Source organism: Bos grunniens, chromosome 25, assembly GCF_055505025.1.
Source record: "Bos grunniens cultivar Pamir isolate PY7600 chromosome 25, Bosgru_T2T1.0, whole genome shotgun sequence".
In the NCBI taxonomy this organism is placed as follows: Eukaryota; Metazoa; Chordata; class Mammalia; order Artiodactyla; family Bovidae; genus Bos; species Bos grunniens.
In genome coordinates this window covers 28,503,097-28,524,381 of record NC_141189.1, presented here as the reverse complement: position 1 = coordinate 28,524,381, position 21,285 = coordinate 28,503,097, and the positions used below count along the sequence as shown (strand labels likewise).

General features: G+C 40.7%; 1 protein-coding gene across 4 annotated transcripts; it reads right to left on the bottom strand.

Annotated features, from left to right (window-relative positions):
* Positions 1-1,118: 1,118 nt before the first annotated feature.
* CEP20 (centrosomal protein 20) lies at positions 1,119-19,867 on the bottom strand. Of its 4 annotated transcripts, none has more exons than XR_015154678.1 (5): positions 19,814-19,867; positions 12,156-12,353; positions 9,915-10,021; positions 6,204-6,340; positions 1,119-3,025 (listed from the first exon to the last, which is right to left on the bottom strand). XR_015154678.1 is itself a non-coding variant. In XM_086375634.1 (5 exons), the coding sequence occupies exons 1-5, from the start codon at positions 19,839-19,841 to the stop codon at positions 2,949-2,951; spliced, it is 525 nt and encodes a 174-aa protein (XP_086231760.1). In that variant the 5' UTR covers positions 19,842-19,867; the 3' UTR covers positions 1,119-2,948. The 4 variants fall into 4 exon arrangements, 2 of the variants coding, with proteins under 2 accessions (XP_086231760.1, XP_086231761.1); XM_086375634.1 differs by having other exon boundaries at positions 9,915-9,999; XM_086375635.1 differs by lacking the exon at positions 19,814-19,867 and adding an exon at positions 18,541-18,826 and having other exon boundaries at positions 9,915-9,999.
* Positions 19,868-21,285: the final 1,418 nt, after the last annotated feature.

The following is a 21,285-nucleotide window of genomic DNA, read 5'->3' as shown; positions in this document are numbered from 1 at the left end:
TATGGGGTCGCACAGAGTCGGACACGACTAAAGCAACTTAGCAGCAGTAGCAGCAGCAAGAACTCTGTACTTCACATGCAATTCTGCTGTGAATCTAAAACTGTTTTTAAAAATTGTCTATTTTTTAAAAGGTAGTTTTACCTCACTTTCATTTTTTAAAAATGAATGAAGAACACACAATTCTTGCAGAATGGCTGTTACAAAAATGAAATGCCCAGTGGCTGGGAACCACCGTCCCAGATGCCTTTAAAGGAATCTTCTCCCAAGTGTTAGTCCTTCGTGTACACTTGGCTTTAGGTTAAAAGAACACATCATATTTTACATAATCATACAGGCATGTGGGACATATACAAATATGTTCTTGCACCTAATTATAAAGCTGTTAGTTGATACTAAGCAAACATATATGCTAAGCTTAAATTTATCATCTTCAAAAGCCACCTCTGGTCCTGCTATGAGTTTTTTACTGCCAAAGTTTTAAATGTCTGCTATTCCTAAATCCCTCTTCAAGTCCACTTCCCATCCTATTTTTGTATAAGTTTTCTGCTAGAACTTCTCCTGCATGTCTAGAGGAGAACTTCTTCTAACAACCCCATGAAAATTACTGCAACGATGTACTGATTTAGTTTATGAGTTCATGAGAAGAGTTTGATAGGTCTTCTATGTTTATCTTTTCCTCCCTTGAGTTTAAGTGTCTCAGCTCAAGAACCTACTTAAACTGCTAGAATATATGGGAATTCCCTGGTGGCCCAGTGGTTAGGACTTGGTGTGTCGCTTCCATGGCCCAGCTTCAGGCCCTGGTCAGGGAACTGAGATCCTGCAAGCCACAAGGCACAACCAAAAACAAAAACAAAACGTAACACTAAATGTGTTTTTTCAAACCATATATGGCGCCACAGATTATGACACTGTCCCTTCAGAGAATAACATCACCAGCCCTGACCACTGCCACCCAGTGAAGAATAACTATCCCAGGGTGACATGGCTGATGCCAACCATCCTCAACCCTCCAACAACTAGGTTGCTGGAGATCCCCAAAGAAAGCCTAAGGAGCCATCGCCAAGCCTTCTTCTGGTTCCGGTGGACATCTCTTGATGACAGAAGAGTCACAGAACACCTTTTGCATGCTGCTTATTTATTTTTTTATTAAATGATAGTTGCCTAGGTACAAGTAAGTTACAGAATAATACATACAGACACAATATGGACTACATGTGACAATTCTGTTTAGCTTCTATTTTGATGATTTTATATCACATCCAAAATGACAAACTCCAGCACTTTTTCTTAATCTAGTCCTGCATGATTGCAATTCCTGAGGTAAACAGTGTCCACTGCCAACATTCCTGGGTGTAAACCAAATCCTCTGAGAAGAATTCAGATAGTTATATCCCCCTATACAATACAGTGGAATTCATCATTGTAATCAGATACTATAGATTTCATTTAAAAAATGGAAATGAGCCCTTTATAATACTTCTACACCAGTATATGTAATTTTAGCCCACCAACAGGACCTCTCAAAAATCTTTTGACTTGTAAAGTATGATTTAAGGGGATTTCTTTAATAGTTTTCAGCATTCAGATAAAAATTCTTGGTTACATCTGTAAGGATTGAACTCCTTACACTGAAAACTTGACTAGCACCAGAAATAAAAGTTCAGAAATAAAGGTTCCAAAAGCAGCACAGACTCAACACCCCAAAAAGAATGCCAATTTTGCCAGCTACAGTCCTTCCTTATCACCTTCCCAATGGAAAATGTTTAAGCTAAATGTCAGTGTATAGGTGCCCACGCAGTTTTGTTCTGAATATACCTTGTATCTTGTGCCAATCAGGTTCTGTCTACTATACTCATTTGTTGCTTCAGTGAAGCCAGCCTGAAGACTCCACATTATAAAAATGTCAATAAATATCAAAGTGTTTTAGAGATGGCACTATAAGAAATCTTACTATTTTTCTATCCCAGGAATAAAATATGAAGTGACGGTTGGCCCTTTCATAGCTCATCTGGTAACTGCACAACTGAGGGCCCCAAGGAAGTTAAACAATGCCATCTTTTAAAAGGTACTTTCTGGTATTTCTCCTAAAGCCTGTCTCTTCATGCTTATTCCACAGTCTTCAAGTAATAAACTCTTTGTTTTACTTACAGCAAAATTAAAAGAATTATCCCCCACCCCCACCTTTTAATTAAATCTTCTAGGAGAAGCCAAAATTGTTTAAGAAAATAAAAAGTACATTGTTACCAAGTTTTAAAGTTCAAATTTAGATAGCAATTCAGATATTTAAACCTAATTATAAATAGTTATCTGAAAAATAGCTGGTTTCACACCCGTACCCACCACCCCCCCCCCAAAAATCAAACTTTATAGGAATTAGTTTTTTCTGGCTTTATTGTTCTTTTAAACGTGTGTGTTTTTTTTTTAAATGAATGAATTTTCCTGTAAATCCACATTATTCCAGCCTGAAAGAAATTTAATTAATGTGCCATGGTAAAGAACAGAGCAAGGAATTCCCTGGAGGTACAGCGGTTAGGACTCAGCACTTTCAGTGCCAGGGCCCAGGTTCAAATCCCGGTCAGGGAACTAAGACTCCACAAGCTGCAAAGCACAGCCAAAAACAGAACAGAGCATATGGCTAGAAACACTTGATTTTTTCCTTTAGAATAATTTATAGGGTACCAAAAAAAACCCCTTTCGTTTCTCACAGATCTAGGGACCTTTAAAATCGTCCTAAAAACCACATTTTCTTTCAAGTCAAATCTGTAAACTAGATGACAGAGTTAGCTTTTATTCACAAATGCAATAAAACACGAGGGGCTAAAGGTTCTGCAGAAACTTCACATTTTTACAAAGTACAACACTAGGGATGAATTCTGATGACATTGGGAGAATAAATAAGTTATTTAACACATACAAGTTTAAGATCAAAGAAGCCCCAACTGGAAGTGTCATCTCTTTACCGTGGGTGAAGTATGCAGGTTTTCAGCATTGCTGCCCCTCGCCTGCTCCTGCCGCAGGTGTTCTTCTGCAAGAATACAAGCGAAGGTCAGTGTGCATCCCAAGTCAAAAGGGGCAGCAGGCAGACCTACCTATACATATTTTAGGATAATACATATTTATACCATACAAGGTCTTTAGATGGCTTAGGACAATGAAAAAAAATGTTGGATTTTTTTTTTAACACTATTGAAGAAATCGGAAACGTTTAAAAAATTTTTTAAGTGAAAAGAGTACACCCTGAAGTAAATTCATAGGTAAGTGCTTACAAACTTACACTGTATGTAAGGATTGGAATTCACAATAAAGGACTGTGTTTTCAATTAGCATTTTGAGGGATGCCAAAGTTCAACTAAAAAGAAAAAAAAAAACAAAATTCTTCTTCAAATAGAAATCCTCCCAGCAGCACCCTCTTGTGGCAAGAAGAAAACTTCCTACCAAACTCAGAAAACCATCAATGAAATTGTAGGAAATAGTCTTCAGCCAAAACCAAGAGGCCGATTTTTGTTTAGTTGTGGGGAAACTAAGCCCATGTGCCACAACTACTGAAGCGGCACACGAGAACCTGTGCTCACAACAAAAGAAGCCACCGCAGTGAGACGCCTGCGCTCCCACAACGGGGAGCAGCCCCTCCTCGCTGCAGCGGAGAAAGCCCGGGAGCGGCAGCGAAGACCCAGCACGGCCAAGAACACGCACAGGAATCTTAAAAAAAAAAAAAAAACCTGCTTTCATGATGGCATGCTTTGGACTCATTTTCAAATAAAAGAGAGTTTAATTTTAGTGTTTTATGTTTCACCTGGATTGAGTTTATGTCAATAGAGGGTATATAATCTGAAGAATAATTTTAATATCTTTGTAACTTTCTCAATGTTATCAAATAAAACATATCGTTCACAGAATAAGTTTGAGTTGAGAAAGTACACAGGATGTTTAAATGTGTTACAGAAACCTTATGCAATTTGGGGTTAACAATTCTTCACGGTCCCTGTTGAGCCAAGACCATTTTTGACAATCAAGAAAAATAATCTGCAATATCACTATTCTCCCATTAGTGCACTCATCTCCCTTCTGAGGCTTCCACAGAACAGGGATCCAAAGCTTTGTTGACCTCAACTCTATTTGATGTCTCTGGCATTTTCTGCAGAGAGGAGCCAAGGTAACCCCAGGACTCTTGCATCCCCTCTAGCACTCTCCCATTCCTGCTCCCCTCCCACTACAACTAAAATACCAACATCACAGGTCTGCTACGCTAACAAATGTTAATGCATACGCTGTCCACTGGTGACAATTAAATAGAGAAACTAGTATTATCATATATTCTTTGTAAACACATAAAATGGTAAAGCCTTTTTGGAGGGGAATTAGTATCTACTACATTTTTTAATATACAAAATTTTGAACCAATTCTACTTCAAGGTATGCACATAAGAGAAATACTAATGCTACCCTGCAATACTGTAAAACCAAAAAATTTAAAACATACATTAGCAAAGAATGATTAGTAGTAGTACCACAGAATACTATAGACTATACAGGAAATTAAGAATGAGGTAGAAGCAGATTTACATAAATTGATAACACATGTGAAAAAATAAAGTGTAGGATAATATGTACAGAAACAGCACCTATAAATTTAAACAGAAATGACTCCTGAAGGACACCCAAGCTGCTAACAGCGCTACCTTCTGTGAAGGGGAGAGGAACTGAGGTGTTAGGGAGAGGTAAGGAGATGAGATTAGAGGGAATTCTACATTATATAATTGATGTTTAGAGATTTACTCTTGTACCGGGTGTTTGGTTTTGCTTTTAAGTTCTTGCCAGATAGTAGGCAATAATGGCAGTCCCTTACCAATACTTGAAAAAGTAAGTAGGAAAACTTCTCATATTCTTTAAGTGGAAAAGGGCACAGGAATGGCAATCACGGGTGCTGATTCTGCTAAAAATGACCAGCTACAGGCATGGGCCTCTTAGTCTTGGTTTTCTCAACTGTAAAGTAAGTGATGGGAATGATTTCTTTTCCAACATCCCATCAACTCAGAATTCTAAGATATATAGAAGGATAACTCTTAGTAAAGGCAGAACTAACCTCCGAGAGATCACTTTGCCTTCAGAATAAGAGACAGGGCAAACATTTAACATGATCAATATTGCTCATGGCAATTTAGGAAAACTACAAAAGATAATCTGCACTTGGATGTTTCTTAAAAGTTTATTTCAACAGTCAAGATTTATATTTGTTCTGATAATCAGCTGCCTGAGCCCCACCTATGCTGCTGCTGTTGCTGCTAAGTCACTTCAGTCGTGTCCGACTCTGTGTGACCCCATAGACGGCAGCTCACCAGGCTCCCCCGTCCTTGGGATTCTCCAGGCAATAACAGTGGAGTGGGTTGCCATTTCCTTCTCCAATGCATGCGTGCACGCGAAGTCGCTTCAGTCATGTCCAACTCTGTGTGATCCCATGGACAGCAGCCCACCAGGCTCCTCCATCCATGGAATTCTCCAGGCAAGAGTACTGGAGTGGGCTGCCATTTCCTTCTCCTATGACTGTCCTTAAAAAGAGAGATCAGCTGTACCATAGTTGGAAATACTGAGCTATAAACTATTCAATTTAGATTACCAAATTGAGGTCTTAGTGTTTGGATAAAATCAAAACAACTGAAAGTTCACTGGAAGAGTGAATATTCTTGAAAGAAATATGAGCCTTTCTCCTAAGAATTTATTTGTGAGTAATTACAACGTTAACACAAAGAATATTCACCCCACTCCCCACTAAAAAAGAATCCTGAAAATGCAAAGGAGAGCACATAAACCTGTGACTGCTCTGTTCTCAGCAGTCTTGACTTTTCTCAGTCTGAGAGGGAAAAAGTAGATAACTTGATAAAAGCTCTTTCTTCAGTATGCTCAGGATCTAAGCCGCTCCAAACAGTACAAATCTATGGGAAAATCAAGTTTTTCAATACTTTTTTATAGAAATTATATCTAAGAATTTTGTCTAGTCTTCTCTCTGCTCCTCACAAGATTGTCTTTCCAAAAACCATTTTGTTGTGTTTTTTTTTTGATGATAAATAACACAGGCTAACTATATTAGATATAAATGGAATTAAATTATGACTCAAAATCTCAGGAAAAACTACCTCAAAGATAAAAATAGATAGGAAGAAAATACACGTGCTGAAAGCCGAGTGAGAAGTCTCAGAAATTCATACCCATTTGCTTTCTTCCACTAGGTTGTCTGCCAAGATTTGGGTTTGCAGGCGGGAGTGAAGACCCTTTCAGAAATGTATTTTGGTTGTCATCCTTAGTTCCATGCAAGAAATGAGCTAAAATCCCATATAAAAGAGGTCTATAGCAGAAAGAAAGTAAAAATCAATTAAATGTGCACAAACAGGAAAAACTTTAAAATATCTATTCTGTAAAAAGTAGTCTCTGACCCCAAAATAGCCAAATAATTCACTAGACTTAAAAGAGTTGCATGGTTATTACCCAAACTGAAAACTATTCACGCTTTTTGAAATTTAAATTTGACTCTACAATTTTAAAATCCATAGGAAACATGTTAACAAGTTAAACCTCATCTAAATTGAAATACAAATTCAATCAGTGCACAGGAATCAGCTTTTTTTTTCTTTTTGAACTCCAAGTCCAGTATAAGATTTCCCACAACCTAACACTGTCTGACACAATACACACTTATTGGATTCATAAATTCTTGTCTGGGTTCAAATCCTGGCCCTGCCACTTGACAGGACTCAAGATTCAACAAGATTTTTAATATCCCCAGCCTCATAAATGTTTCTTCCTCTATAAATGTGGATAAGTATAGTCTCTATCTCATAGGGCAGTCACAGACCAAATGCATCAATAAACGTCAAGTGTTTAGAACTGTGCCTGGCATGTATTAAATGGTATATAAATGTAAGCCATATAGGTGTCAGGTAAGAATTAAAATTTTAAAAACTAAAGTTTACAAAACATTCTTTCCTCTATTTTATCCTCATCTTGTGATGTCATAATCATCATGTCCAGTTTATAAATGAGAAGACCACAGCTCACAGAGGATTTGCGAAAGGGCTGCTTGGATAGTAAGCAAGGTTGACACTTGAACCCCAAGTCCCGTATTTTTTCCCTTAGCATATGCTGCCTGCTGCCCCTGCACCAATGGAAGCTGCTCTGATGACAATAGAGAGGTTTTCTCTTGTTTCCAGTCCCACAGTTCGAAAACATCAATTTAATGGACTGTCTTTTTGAGATTTTTATCTACTTACTAGCAGGTGTGACAGTTTAAAGTATGATATCCCTTCCCTTCAAAAGGTGGAGTCTTGCTCTCCTGAGTGTGAGCTGAACTCACGTTTTCAAGGGCTAAGGCAGGCACCGAGTGACAGCGCTTGCAGCGTCAGAGGCTTGGCCATCAACAGCATCGTGGCGCCCTTCCTGCCTTCTCCCTCAGTCACTCTGGGGAAGTCAGCTGCCACTCAAGCTGTCCTATGGAAAGGTACACGTAGCAAAGAACTGAGGCAGCCATGTGAGTGAGCCACATGGAGATGGACCCGCCAGCCCCAGCCAGGACTTGAGATGACTGGCCCCCCACCCCCCACCGGCCAACACCTTAACTGCAACCTCACGACTGAGGCTGAGCCAGGCCACAGAAGTCACTCTCAGATTCCTCACCACAGATAATAAATGTCTGCTATTTTAAACCACCAAATTCTGGGGTAACCTGTTATACAGCAACAAATAACTAATTGCACACAAAAGCAATGTTTCCATTCCACAAGGAAACCAAGAGAATGGGTTTCTCTATTTAATAAGATGCCTCAGCTCTTATAAAAGCAGTATCCAGGAATATAAAATAGGTTTCTTGGTCAACTTTAAACCATTCTTTCCTCAAATGTTAACTGATCAAAGGAGATTTTTAAATTAAAAAAAAAAATTCTATTTGCCAAATTTACAATAAAACCTATTTAAGATTTAAAATTTTTAAGATTTAGGTATTTTTAAATGTTATGAGAAAACATATAACCAGCTCATTTAACCTGCAACTTCATCAATATCAGGTTTCTTTTTAAAAAAATCCTGAGTTAAAAACAGTGATAATTGTTTTTAAAATACAGCTTTACAATGCCTTACTTGCAATTTTGAAAAACAGAAACTCTAAAAGCTAATTTTCTTCATAAATTTGGCACAAACTCACTTGGTGTTATGGCTTGATCTAACATAAGGTTATTAAATACTTTATCCTACATATTGTGACATTTTTTTAACTTTCACTGAAAAATATTAAAGTGAACGTTGAGTGCTACTTCAGACTTCCACTGGCATCCACATATAATGCCTGGTATATGGACTTTATTACTTTTTAAAATCTAAAATCTTTTCAGTGGAAATGCTTTAAACAAAGCAATAAGTGTCCTTCAGAAAGCAAACTGTTGGCAGCATGACACATGAGTCAGAAAAGAACATGCCTGGAGAGAAATGGGAAAGAGGCCTTCTGAACTGCACGGTGCAGGGCATAAGGACAGACAGACACAACTGTACAGGCAGAATTGATGAAACTCGCAAAGTGACTGGTGGAGAAATGAGAACGAGCCAGAAGTACATGTGAGCTCTGAGATGAGGACCTGAATGGCTCTATGAGGAAGCTACAAGGGGTGGTTTGAAGAAATGAAAATAATGGACTTGATTTTTAGAAACACCAAGTTTGGATACCAGCAGAAATGTGTGCCCGCAATTCATGAGATCTGTCAGATTTAAGGCACAGTGTGGCGGCATCACTAAGGACTCAAGAATACTTGGAAAGAAAAGCGGGCAAGGGGTAAGAAGAAAAGTTAAGGACAAATCTTGGGGCAGTGCCCACAATGTAAAGGAACCTTCCTAAAGGAGTCAGTGGAGAAACTGAGATGACCATTAGGGAGACAGAAAAACCAAGACAGTAAAGGGTCATAAAAGACAAATGACAAAAGTGTTTTAAGGGAGAGCCGTTACTATTACAAAACACTGCAAAATTCAAGGAAAACTGAGCTTCTCAAACTGGAAATAGGCGTATTCCTACTCTCAGTGCTGGGGCTTGATACAAAGTAGAGGTTAAAGGCAGCCAATGATCCCAGAACATTCATTTTACACAAGGATTGGAGGGAGAGTTCAACTTAATTGGCATGTCATCTTAAACGTTTTTATGGTAAAACAATTACATCAGGAAGTAGAATGAAAACATTCAATAAACTTTTAGAATGAGAAACATGAGATTCAAGGAAATTTCTTGCTAGGGGAAGGCTACTTGAGTTATGCTCCAGGTTTCCTAGGTATAATTTTTTCTGCCATTCAGGGGACCTCAAGAAAAAGTTTATGAAACATTAAAGTAGAAAAAGAACAGTGGTCACTCTTTTTCAAGAGCATAGTTTCAGTATAAGTGATGAGGAGAGAACTTCAAATGTAGAGAAAGCAAAACATTTCAGTATAAATGAGGAGAAAATTTAAAATGTAGAGAAGGCAAAAAAATGTAGATAAAAAAATGAAAACAGAGGGTTGATTTTCACTAACTTCAGTGGTAAAAATAGGTTTTCTGGGGAATGGGGAGAACTGAGTACACTCCTAAGCTGAAATAAAGGAAGCAGAGGAGGAAGATTAAATATGAGGCAGAAAACAATTGACAGAGCAAAGCAGCCTCAGATGAAAAACAAAAGGATGGCTCAAGAAGCCAAGAGACATGACCCTTAGAATGAAGCAGGGCTGCTCCATCCTCTGAAACCACAGGCAGCTTAGCACTTACTGCCGCACACCTTGGATGTGGCACAGTGCCAGGCACACACTGGACCCAAATAAACAACTGATGAATTCAAATGAAATAAAACTACCACTATACAATTACGACACCAATACAATAATATCTGAAAACTCATTTTTTTAAAAAAACTTCTTACATTGTATTATCCTTTGAGTCTTCAAATGCATTTAGTTCATGGATGAGAAACTGTCTGTCCAGTGGAACTACAGGTTGACCAGATTCTAGGGGGGAAATCACAAAACACTGAGGCTTTATTACTCTAAAAAGTAAATAGGATTTTGATAAAAACCACACTTATGAGGTATATACATTTTTCAGATTTTAGAAGAGTGATGATGGCACACACCAAGACAGATACAACTGTGATTTTATGATTTTCAAAATGCCTACTTTATTAAATGCATATCTTTAATATAAATGCAGTTTTTAAATCCCCTAATTTTGAGTTGGGAAATTACTGTTTCTATACTAGACTTGAGAAGTCCTATTTTCTAAGAAGCCTACAAATTAAATACATGACAGCACTGATATCCATTTGTTGGCAATAAATCTAAAAGTAAAATGAACACTAAATATGAAGTGCTGGCAAGGATTCAGGGCAACTGGGAGGACTCTGCTGGCAGAACAAAATGGTGCACTCACTTACAAAGGTAAGCAGGTACTGCCCATATACAACCCAGCAATGCCACTCTCAGCTCTTTACCCAAGAGGAGTGAAAACAACGTTCAGACAATCCTCCTAAGTGAATGTTTAGGAGGTAGCATAGCAGCTGCATTCATAATTGCCCAAAACTAGAAACAACCCGAATGTCCATCAACTGGTAACAGATAAATCAACAGAGCCATACAGTGGAATGCTATTCAGGGGGGAAAATAACAGCATAGTCTCAAATGCATTATGCTGAGTGAAAGGAAGCAGATTCAAAATGCTACATCCTATACGATTTCACTCATACGACATTCTGGAAAAGGCAAATGACCAGGTACAGAAAATAACAGATCAGAGGTTGACAGGAGTTGAGAGTAGGCAAAGAAGTTATCTACAAAAGGGCACAGGGAATTTTTTTGAGGTCATAGAAATGTTCTATATTGTGATTGTGGTGGTAGCCACACAACTGTATGAATTTGGCAAAATCCACAGAACTACATAGTAAAAATGGTAAAGTATCTTTATGCTAAGTACATCTCAGTTTTTTAAAAGTCAAGACACTGTAGAAACTTGACTACTGTCTCCATATTTCATTCTAGGTAAGCACAAGTCCAGTACAGCTAATTGATGACATTTTCACATTCTTCTGTTCTGAGTAGTAACATATTATACAGCTATCTATAACAAACTTAGGAAAGTGAAGATATTGACACTGATGATCCTTAAACCAATAAAAATCATCAGTCTTTATTCAGTTAAGGTTAAAGAACATTAAAGACCTAGAATATTAACAAAAGATCTACCCAATGGAAAGTTCCAGCATCACAATAAGGAATGCGTTCTCTCTTTCAAAGTCTACTTCATGATCTCTTTTCTTTAATGAGGCGTATCTCCAAGGCACCAAATAGTCTTAAAGCATATGTTAAACGTTGGACAAGGGAATCAAGTCATGTACACGCAGGGTGCTTTGATCGTCCTCCCAACCTCATTTCCCCCAGCCTAGGGGCAACAATGATCCTGACTATTGTCCCTATTCTTCTAGTTCTTTTGCTTTCTTTCTTAAGAAATAAAATTTAACAGATAAAGTAAATTTTGCTTTAATTGTTGACCCCCTTCCCCCAATACCATTTCTCTCCCCCTCATCACTAGAATGAGCTTGGAGTTTATCTTCCTAATTGTTTTCTTTCTTTTTAAAATTTTAGTTGATTCACAATAATTAGTGTGAGGTGTGCAACATAGTGATTCGAAATTTCTATAGATTATCTAGTCCTTTTTAAATATAACGCTTTTACATACATCTGAATACATGCCTAATCAATACATGGAGCAATACTTTGAGGCTTTATCTTCAGTGTTTTATATTTTTTAACAAAGAATATATAGTAAGTCTCTGTGTGTGTATTTTTAAACCATATACATAGGAAAAAGACTGACAGCACACAAGGCAAAATGTAAATAACTGTTTATTCTCAGAATCAGAAATTATGATTTTCAAAGTATGCACCTAGGTTAAGTATTAGTCATTTTCTCCTACAGTCCAATAAATATCATGAGAAATTGTTCAAGCTGTGACATGAAAAGAGCCCATGGGATTTTTATGTCCCAGTCATGTCCCAGATGACACCGTTTGGTAATGGAATTAGATTTCTAGGCTAAACACTTTCTGAGAATAGGGGGAAGGGAAAAGGCAGATTTCACCTCAGGTGATTAACAATAAATAACCTCTTACCTGCTATGAGGACCGACGCTGTATACTTGTATTTGTTGAACTCCAAATACTCCCGAATAAGCTCATTAATTAGAAAGTTTTCATGAGACAATGATGGCCGAGGTTCACTTTCATCATCAAGGGCATTGAAAACTTCTGCACGAATCCTTGCTTTTAAATGCCCTAACACTCCTCTTTTTTCCAAAGTGTCCTTTAAAACTGTTTAATATAAAGTATTAATGTTTCAGTTATAGAATAAATTTTTGCCATTCTTAGGCCAACTTTAAAACAAAATGTTTAAAATATTACATCCTTTCAATCTATATGACAAACTGAACAATCATATTAGCTACCACACGGAGAAGGCAATGGCACCCCGCTCCAGTACTCCTGCCTGGAAAATCCCATGGATGGAGGAGCCTGGTAGGCTGTAGTCCATGGGGTCGCTAAGAGTTGGACACGACTGAGTGACTTCACTTTCACTTTTCACTTGCATGCATTGGAGAAGGAAATGGCAACCCACTCCAGTGTTCTTGCCTGGCGAATCCCAGGGATGGGGGAGCCTGGTGGGCTGCCGTCTCTGGGGTCGCAGAGTCGGACACTACTGAAGTGACTTAGCAGCAGCAGCAGCTACCACAAGCCATATTTGCAATAAAAAATAAAAGTTCCCAAACTGCAATGATTTACTACTTTAATTTAGTTAACCAAATGTAAGTTTATCCTTCCAACAGCGTCACTGTAAGAGGCTACAGACTGATACATAAGCTTTAGTGAAGAGTAAAAGGGGGGAAGAATTATACTCAGCTTACTAGGACCTGAACTTGTCTCCCAGTGTCTCATATCTTTTCAAGAGTAGTTGTCACAGAAGACAGGTTCTGTTGTTGTTTATTTGCTAAGTTGTATCCAACTCTTTTGCAACCCCATGGACTATATAGCCTGCCAGGCTCCTCCATCCATGGAATTTCCCTGGCAAGGATACTGGAGTGGGTTGCCAGTTCCTTCTCCAGAAGATCTTCCCAACCCAGGGAAGGAACCCACATTTCCTGCATTGCAGGTGGATTCTCTACCACTAAGCCACCTGGAAAGCCCAAGAGACAGGTTCAATTTGTCACTAAAAACCTCCGGTCTAGAAAGTATATGACTGAAAATAACAAGTACACTCCAAAAAGGAAGGATTGTGTTGTATCTTTTGTATAAAACTGATACCCAGAACCCTTGGGAAATGGCCCATTCTGAACAAAAGAGATGGGCTTTTGTTCTGGGGTTTTGTTTGTTTTTTAAAGATAACTATGAGTTAACTCCTTAAAACTGTAAGATTTGGGGCTTCCATATGGGTCAGTGGTGAAGAATTTGTCTGCCAATGCAGGAGACATGGGTTCCATCCCTGATCTAGGAAGATCCCACATGCCACAGAGCAACTAAGCCCATGTGCCACAGCTACTGAGCCTGTGAGCCCAAGAGCTACAACTAGTGTGCCCAAGTGCCAAAACCACCGAAGCCTGCAAGCCCTAGAGCCTGTGCTTCTGCAAGAGAAGCCACTGCAGCGGGAAGCCCGTGCACCGCCTCTAGCGAGCAGCCCTATTCTCACCACTAGAGAAAAGCCCCTGCAGCAACAGACTCAGCACAGCCAAAAATGAATCAATAAATCTTAAAAAAAAGTAACATTTTAAAATTGGAGCAATATTACATAGGAACCTGGAACGTTAGGTCCATGAATCAAGGCAAATTGGAAGTGGTCAAACAGGAGATGGCGAGAGTGAACGTCGACATTCTAGGAATCAGCGAACTAAAATGGACTGGAATGGGTGAATTTAACTCAGATGACCATTATATCTACTACTGTGGGCAGGAATCCCTTAGAAGAAATGGGAGTAACCATCATGGTCAACAAGAGTCTGAAATGCAATACTTGGATGCAATCTCAAAAATGACAGAATGATCTCTGTTTTGGCAAACCATTCAATATCACAGTAATCCAAGTCTATGCCCCAACCAGTAACGCTGAAGAAGCTGAAGTTGAACGGTTCTATGAAGACCTACAAGGCCTTTTAGAACTAACACCCCAAAAAGAAGTCCTTCTCATTACAAGGGACTGGAATGCAAAAGTAGGAAGTCAAGAAACACCTGGAGTAACAGGCAAATTTGGCCTTGGAGTACGGAATGAAGCAGGGCAAATGCTAATAGAGTTTTGCCAAGAGAATGCACTGGGCATAGCAAACACCCTCTTCCAACAACACAAGAGAAGACTCTACACATGGACATCACCAGATGATCAACACCAAAATCAAACTGATTATATTCTTTGCAGCCAAAGATGGAGAAGCTCTATACAGTCAGCAAAAACAAGACTGGGAGCTGACTGTGGCTCAGATCATGAACTGCTTATTGCCAAATTCAGACTTAAATTGAAGAAAGTAGGGGAAACCACTAGACCATTCAGGTATGACCTAAATCAAATCCCTTATGCTTATACAGTGGAAGTGAGAAATAGATTTAAGGGACTAGATCTGATAGACAGAGTGCCTGATGAACTATGGACGGAGGTTCGTGACACTGTTCAGGAGACAGGGATCAAGGCCATCCCCAAGAAAAAGAAATGTAAAAAAGCAAAATGGCTGTCTGAGGAGGCCTTACCAATAGCAATGAAAAGAAGAGAAGCAAAAAGCAAAGGAGAAAAGATACAAGCATCTGAATACAGAGTTCCAAAGAATAGCAAGGAGAGATAAAAAAGCCTTCCTCAGTGATCAATGCAAAGAAATAGAGGAAAACAACAGAATGGGAAAGACTAGAGATCTCTTCAAGAAAATTCGAGATAAGGGAACATTTCATGCAAAGATGGGCTCGATAAAGGATAGAAATGGTATGGACCTAACAGAAACAGAAGATATTAAGAAGAGATGGCCAGAATACACAGAAGAACTATACAAAAAAGATCTTCATGACCCAGATAATCATGATGGTGTGATCACTCACCTAGAGCCAGGCATCCTGGAATGTGAAGTCAAGTGGGCCTTAGAAAGCATCACTACGAACAAAGCTAGTGGAGGTGATGGAATTCCAGTTGAGCTATTTCAAATCCTGAAAGATGATGCTCTGAAAGTGCTGCACTCAATATGCCAGCAAATTTGGAAAACTCAGCAGTGGCCACAGGACTGGAAAAGGTCAGTTTTCATTCCAATCCCAAAGAAAGGCAATGCCAAAGAATGCTCAAACTACTGCACAATTGCACTCATTCCACACGCTAGTAAAGTAATGCTCAAAATTCTCCAAGACAGGCTTAAGCAATACGTGAACCAGGAACTTCCAGATGTTCAAGCTGGTTTTAGAAAAGGCAGAGGAACCAGAGATCAAATTGCCAACAACCGCTGGATCATGGAAAAAGCAAGAGAGTTCCAGAAAAACATCTACTTCTGCTTTAGTGACTATGCCAAAGCCTCTGACTGTGTGGATCACAATAAACTGTGGGAAATTCTGAAAGAGATGGGAATACCAGACCACCTGACCTGTCTCTTGAGAAACCTATATGCAGGTCAGGAAGCAACAGTTAGAACTGGACATGGAACAACAGACGGGTTCCAAATAGGAAAAGGAGTATGTCAAGGCTGTATATTGTCACCCTGCTTATTTAACTTATATGCAGAGTACATCATGAAAAATGCTGGGCTGGAAGAAGCACAAGCTGGAATCAACATTGCTGGGAGAATTATCAATAACCTCAGATATGCAGATGACACCACCCTTATGGCAGAAAGTGAAGCGGAACTAAAAAGCCTCTTGATGAAAGAGGAGAGTGAAAAAGTTAGCTTAAAGCTCAACATTCAGAAAACTAAGATCATGGCATCCAGTCCCATCACTTCATGGCAAATAGATGGGGAAACAGTGTCAGACTTTATTTTTCTGGGCTCCAAAATCACTGCAGATGGTAATTGCAGCCATGAAGTTAAAAGACACTTACTCCTTGGAAGGAATGTTATGACCAACCTAGATAGCATATTAAAAAGCAGAGATATTACTTTGCCAACAAAGGTCCGTCTAGTCAAGCTATAGTTTTTCCAGTGGTCATGTATGGATATGAGAGTTGGACTGTGAAGAAAGCTGAGTGCTGAAGAATTGATGCTGTTGAAGTGTGGTGTTGGAGAAGACTCTTGAGAGTCCCTTGGACTTCAAGGAGATCCAACCAATCCATCCTAAAGGAGATCAGTCCTGGGTGTTCATTGGAAGGACTAAAGCTGAAACTCCAATACTTTGGCCACCTCATGAGAAGAGTTGCCACACTGGAAGAGACCCTGATGCTGGGAGGGATTGGGGGCAGGAGGAGAAGGGGACGACAGAGGATGAGATGGTTGGATGGCATCACCGACTTGATGGACATGAGTTTGAGTAAACTCCGGGAGTTGGTGATGGACAGGGGGGCCTGGCGTGCTGCGGTTCATTGGGTCACAAAGAGTCAGACATGACTGAGCGACTGAATTGACTGACTAGAAATCTAACATGTAGGCTTATCAATGCCATCTTAAGGAATCTGGGATATATATGCTGAATGTAATCTAACATCTTGATGAGCAAGGGTCACTATTACAAATATCAGTAGTTATGATAATAATATTTTAGCTATAAATAATAATGTGGATAGGGCTGAATTGGCATTATCCCTTACAGTTGTCTAGAAACTTTTTTCTCCATGTGGTCCCTAAGAGCTAAATCACAACTCCAAAGAAGCAACACATTTCACCCATAGTGCTTAGAACAGAGTAAGAAATCAATAAATGCTGCCTAAAGGCTTTATAATATTGTGCTGTATATTTGCGCTCAGTCGCTCAGCCATGTCCGACTCTCTGCTACTCTACGGACTGAAGCCTGCCAGGCTCCTCTATGCATGGGATTTCCCAGGCAAGAATATGATAGTGGTTTGCCATTTCCTTCTCCAGAGGACCTTCCTAACCCAGAGACTGAACCAGAATCTCCTGCATTGGCAGGTGGGTTCTTTACCACTGAATCACCAGGGAAACCCCGTGCTGTATACTACTGGTGTAATAAATATATTGTGCTATAAATAAGTACACCACAATAATGACAATTCATAAAGGGAGCCCATGTAGGCATGGACATGAAACTATTTTTAAGCTTTGATAAACAACAAAAATCTGGGTCATATGCTTAAAGGGATAAATCTAGACTAGACTTTAACCTTCCTTGCTCTTTACATTTAGATCATCTCCTCAACCTTTTTTTGCAGGTAGGTTAAAAGTAGTTACCACCCAATCAGACTGTGTAACAGGCCCATGAAGGGAAGGGAAGGTACAGCTTTATTACGCTGGAATCATTACTAAACCCCTGTTCTCTAATCCCATCTTTGGAAATTAAAGAGATTCCCCACTATACACATCCAATTACTCTGTATATGTATACAGCGTAGCCTCAAATTCAGCAGAGAAATGAGAATTAAGAAGCTGGACTTCCCTGGTGGTCCAGTGGTTAAGAGTCTGCCTGCCACCACAGAAAACCCAGGTTTGATTCCTGGTCCAGGAATATTCCACATGCCACGTGGCAACTAAGCCCATGTGCCACAACTACTGAGTCTGCTCTAGAGGCTGTGCTCCGCAACGAGAAGCCTCCGAAAGGAGAAGCCAGCACACCACCACTAGACAGCAGCCCACGCACACTCACTGCAGCTTGAGAAAGCCCGCACACAGCAGTGAAGACCCAGAGCAGCCAAAAACAGAAATAAGCAGAAGAATCTGCAGTTAGGAACCCTGCATGTCATCCTTACCTCAGGGCTAGCTCACTAACTCTTGCCTCACTTGCCTTCTCCAACATGAGCTCTGTCTCTGAGGCAGAACCAAGTAAGGCAGGAAAACGTGAAGTGAAAGTGCTTTAAAAAGGTGAAAGCCCAAGTAATATAAATGACTGGCAAACATTTCATTAGATTTCTCTTGAACACTAGGCACATTCAGAGCTGAGGAATGCAGAAAACACCTAAAGGGCTCCCTACATCTGTGTAATACATCCCTAATCTCCATGCCATTCTGACCCTCACTCTATTATCATGTTTATTAAAACACTGCACCATGACAATTTCTTCAGATAGAGCTTAACCTGGTTTATATCCTCGGACTGAAAGTGGTGAAAGTCGCTCAGTCAGGTGGGACTCTTTGCTACCCCATGGACTATACAACCTTTTACCAAAATTGTAAAATATTAAACAACAGGAAACACAGTGTGCTGTGTGCTAAGTTACTTCGGTCATATTGGACTCTCTGCAATGAAGAACAGAGAGTTCTATGGAGCATCCTTCTATGAACCGTAGCCTGCCAGGCTCCTTTCTCCATGGCATTTTCCAGGCAAGAACACTGGAGTGGGTTGCCATGCCCTCCTCCAGGGGATCTTCCTGACCCAGGGATCAAACCTGAGTCTTTTTCCTGAATTCGCAGCCGGTTCTTTACTAGTTGTAAATCCTGGGAGGTAGCATGCAACATTACAGGTGATGTGTGTTTCCTGGGGAGAGGGTACACCAGTTTATGTCGAGTCTGTCCTTGTGGATAGAGGTATGCCTCTTTTTTTGGGCCCCACTGTGTGATCTTAGTTCCCTGACCAGGGATGGAAACCGGGCAGGCTGCACCGTGTGTGTGGGGCTGGGGGGAGCGGGTGTGTCTTAACCACTGCACCAGGGAAGTCCTAAAGGTATGCCTTTTTAATGACTGTTCACCAGCCTGAGGCCACAAATATACATTTATATCAACAGTTACTGAATCATATGCTCAAATCATTTTCTCCAACAAATCTCTAGGAATCACTGATTTATAGCCTAAATTTCCCGAAAACTGGAACTGGTCTTATTGCAGATACTGAGTATCACTCAGTAACTAAGACCTGCAGAGCCAGTGCAGCATCTCCTAAGTTCTCCCTCTCTGCCTTTTTCTAGCTAAATTACTTTGGGTGAGTTGTTTCACCTCTCAGTGCCTCAATTTCCTAATCTCTGAAATGGGCATAAGGTTGATATACGGAATCAATCAGATAACACAGGGGCTGGGTAGTGCCCAACAGAAAGCTCGATCACGAATAACCATAATTACTATTACTTGTCTGGACATCTGCGTCAAAACTAACGGTATACAAATGTTCTCAGCTTAAAAGACTCGACTCTTTGTGGAAGTTTTCTTAAAAACACAGGAAAATATGGTCAGGCCAGACACCTTTCTACCTACAGTTTTTCCCCATGGAAAATGGTGACCCACCTCGCGGGTGGCTGTACGGATTCAGGGAGATACCCAAGGAAATGGTTTACGTTTGGGCCGAACAGCAACAGTGGTTGTTTCGGTATTGCAATCATCAGACCGGAGGGAAAGGCCAGGTCCAAGGCCTCGCCCCCAGCAGGGTCCAGAAAGATGAGCCTGAGCCCCAAGGTGCAGGACTTCAGACCTCTCAGGTACCCGCGGATCCCGGGGCTCCTCCTCCAGTTCAAAGTTGGTTTAAAAACAGCCCCCATGCAACCACATCCCTACCCCCAGGGGCCCGAGCTGCAGCCGCCACACCCGCCGGATGCTCCACAGGCCCTGACGCCACAGAACGACCCTGGGACAGGTTGACTTTAGTGTTCCGCGGGCCCTCCTTTCGTCCCATCCTTTTCACAGACTGAAGGTCGACACGTTTCACCAGATAGACCTCCCAGTCGCACTCACCGGCCTTCAACTCAGCGACAGTCGCCATTTTCCAACGGCCGCCGGGGGCGCGCCTCGGCTGTGCGCACGCGCAGTTCCGTCCCGCTGTGCGCCGTGGTCTGTAGCCAATAGAGGCGCCGCTCTAGCCGTGCCTAGTCCCGCCTCTCTCCATTTACGATCTCCGTGGTTGGATGGGTGGTGAAGGTCCAGAGAGAACCCACCAATCAGCGAGGCGGGAGCTCTAGGCCGGTGCTGAGGGAGTAGGAAGAGGAAGTTGTAGCTGAGGCAGATAGGAACCGTTACTACGAACACTGCTGCAGCCTAGGGCTTAGTAAGCTACTAAAGACTTCGTCATCTGCCCTCTGCTCATTTCTGCAGCCTCAGGCACTAGTTGTTAATAGTTACCGTGTATTAAACTTTAGCATACGTGGGAATCACCTAGAAATTTTCTTAAAACAGATTTCTGGACCCTATCCCGGGAGTTTCCGATTGGATAAATCTGGAGTGAGATCCGAAAACTGTATTTCTGACAGGCTCCTAGATGATGCTGATGCTGCTCGTCTTGGGGATCATACCTTGAGAACCACTGTATTAAGGACTTAACAGTGCTCCTGACATTCCACTAAGCTTTTTACATGCGTTGACATTGATTTCTTTTATGATTACTCCACAAAGAAGTGAAGTGAAAGTCGGTCAGTTTTGTCAGACTGTTTGCGACCCCATTGACTATGCAGTCCATGGATTTCTCCAGGCCAGAATACTGGAGTGGGTAGCCTTTCCCTTCTCCAGGGGATCTTCCCAACCCAGGGATCGAACCTAGCTCTCCTACATTGCAGGCGGATTCTTTACCATCTGAGCCACCAGCGAAGCCCAAGAATACTGGAGTGGGTAGCCTATCCCTTCTCCAGCAGATCTTCCCAACCCAGGAATCAAACCAGGGTCTCCTGCATTGCAGGCAGATTCTTTACCTACTGAGCTATCAGGAAACTGTTTAAAGACTGAAGAGGCATAACCAAGATCACCAGCAAATGGTGGAGAGGCCCCTTGCTTTTCAACGCCTGTTCTCCCCACTGGCGCTTAATACTGGACTGTGCACATAAGGATTCCAAGAACTAGTTGTGAAGATGATTGATGACGAATAAGCTCTAGCATTCCAAGGAAATGAAAAAAAAAAAAAAAAAAGAAAGAAAGAAACATGAAAATAATGTACCCAAAACTGAGTGTGAGGTTCTGTGATTCCAGTTATATAGCCAAGAAGATCAACATTTATGACCTAGAAGAGTTCCGCTTAATCACTAGTCTTAACCCAACAATAGATTTTGAAATCTATTAGTATAACCTAAGGACAGAAATGGTATGGACCTAACAGAAACAGAAGATATTAAGAAGAGGTGGCAAGAATACACAGAAGAACTGTACAAAAAAGATCTTCACGACCCAGATAATCACGATGGTGTGATCACTGACCTAGAGCCAGACATCCTGGAATGTGA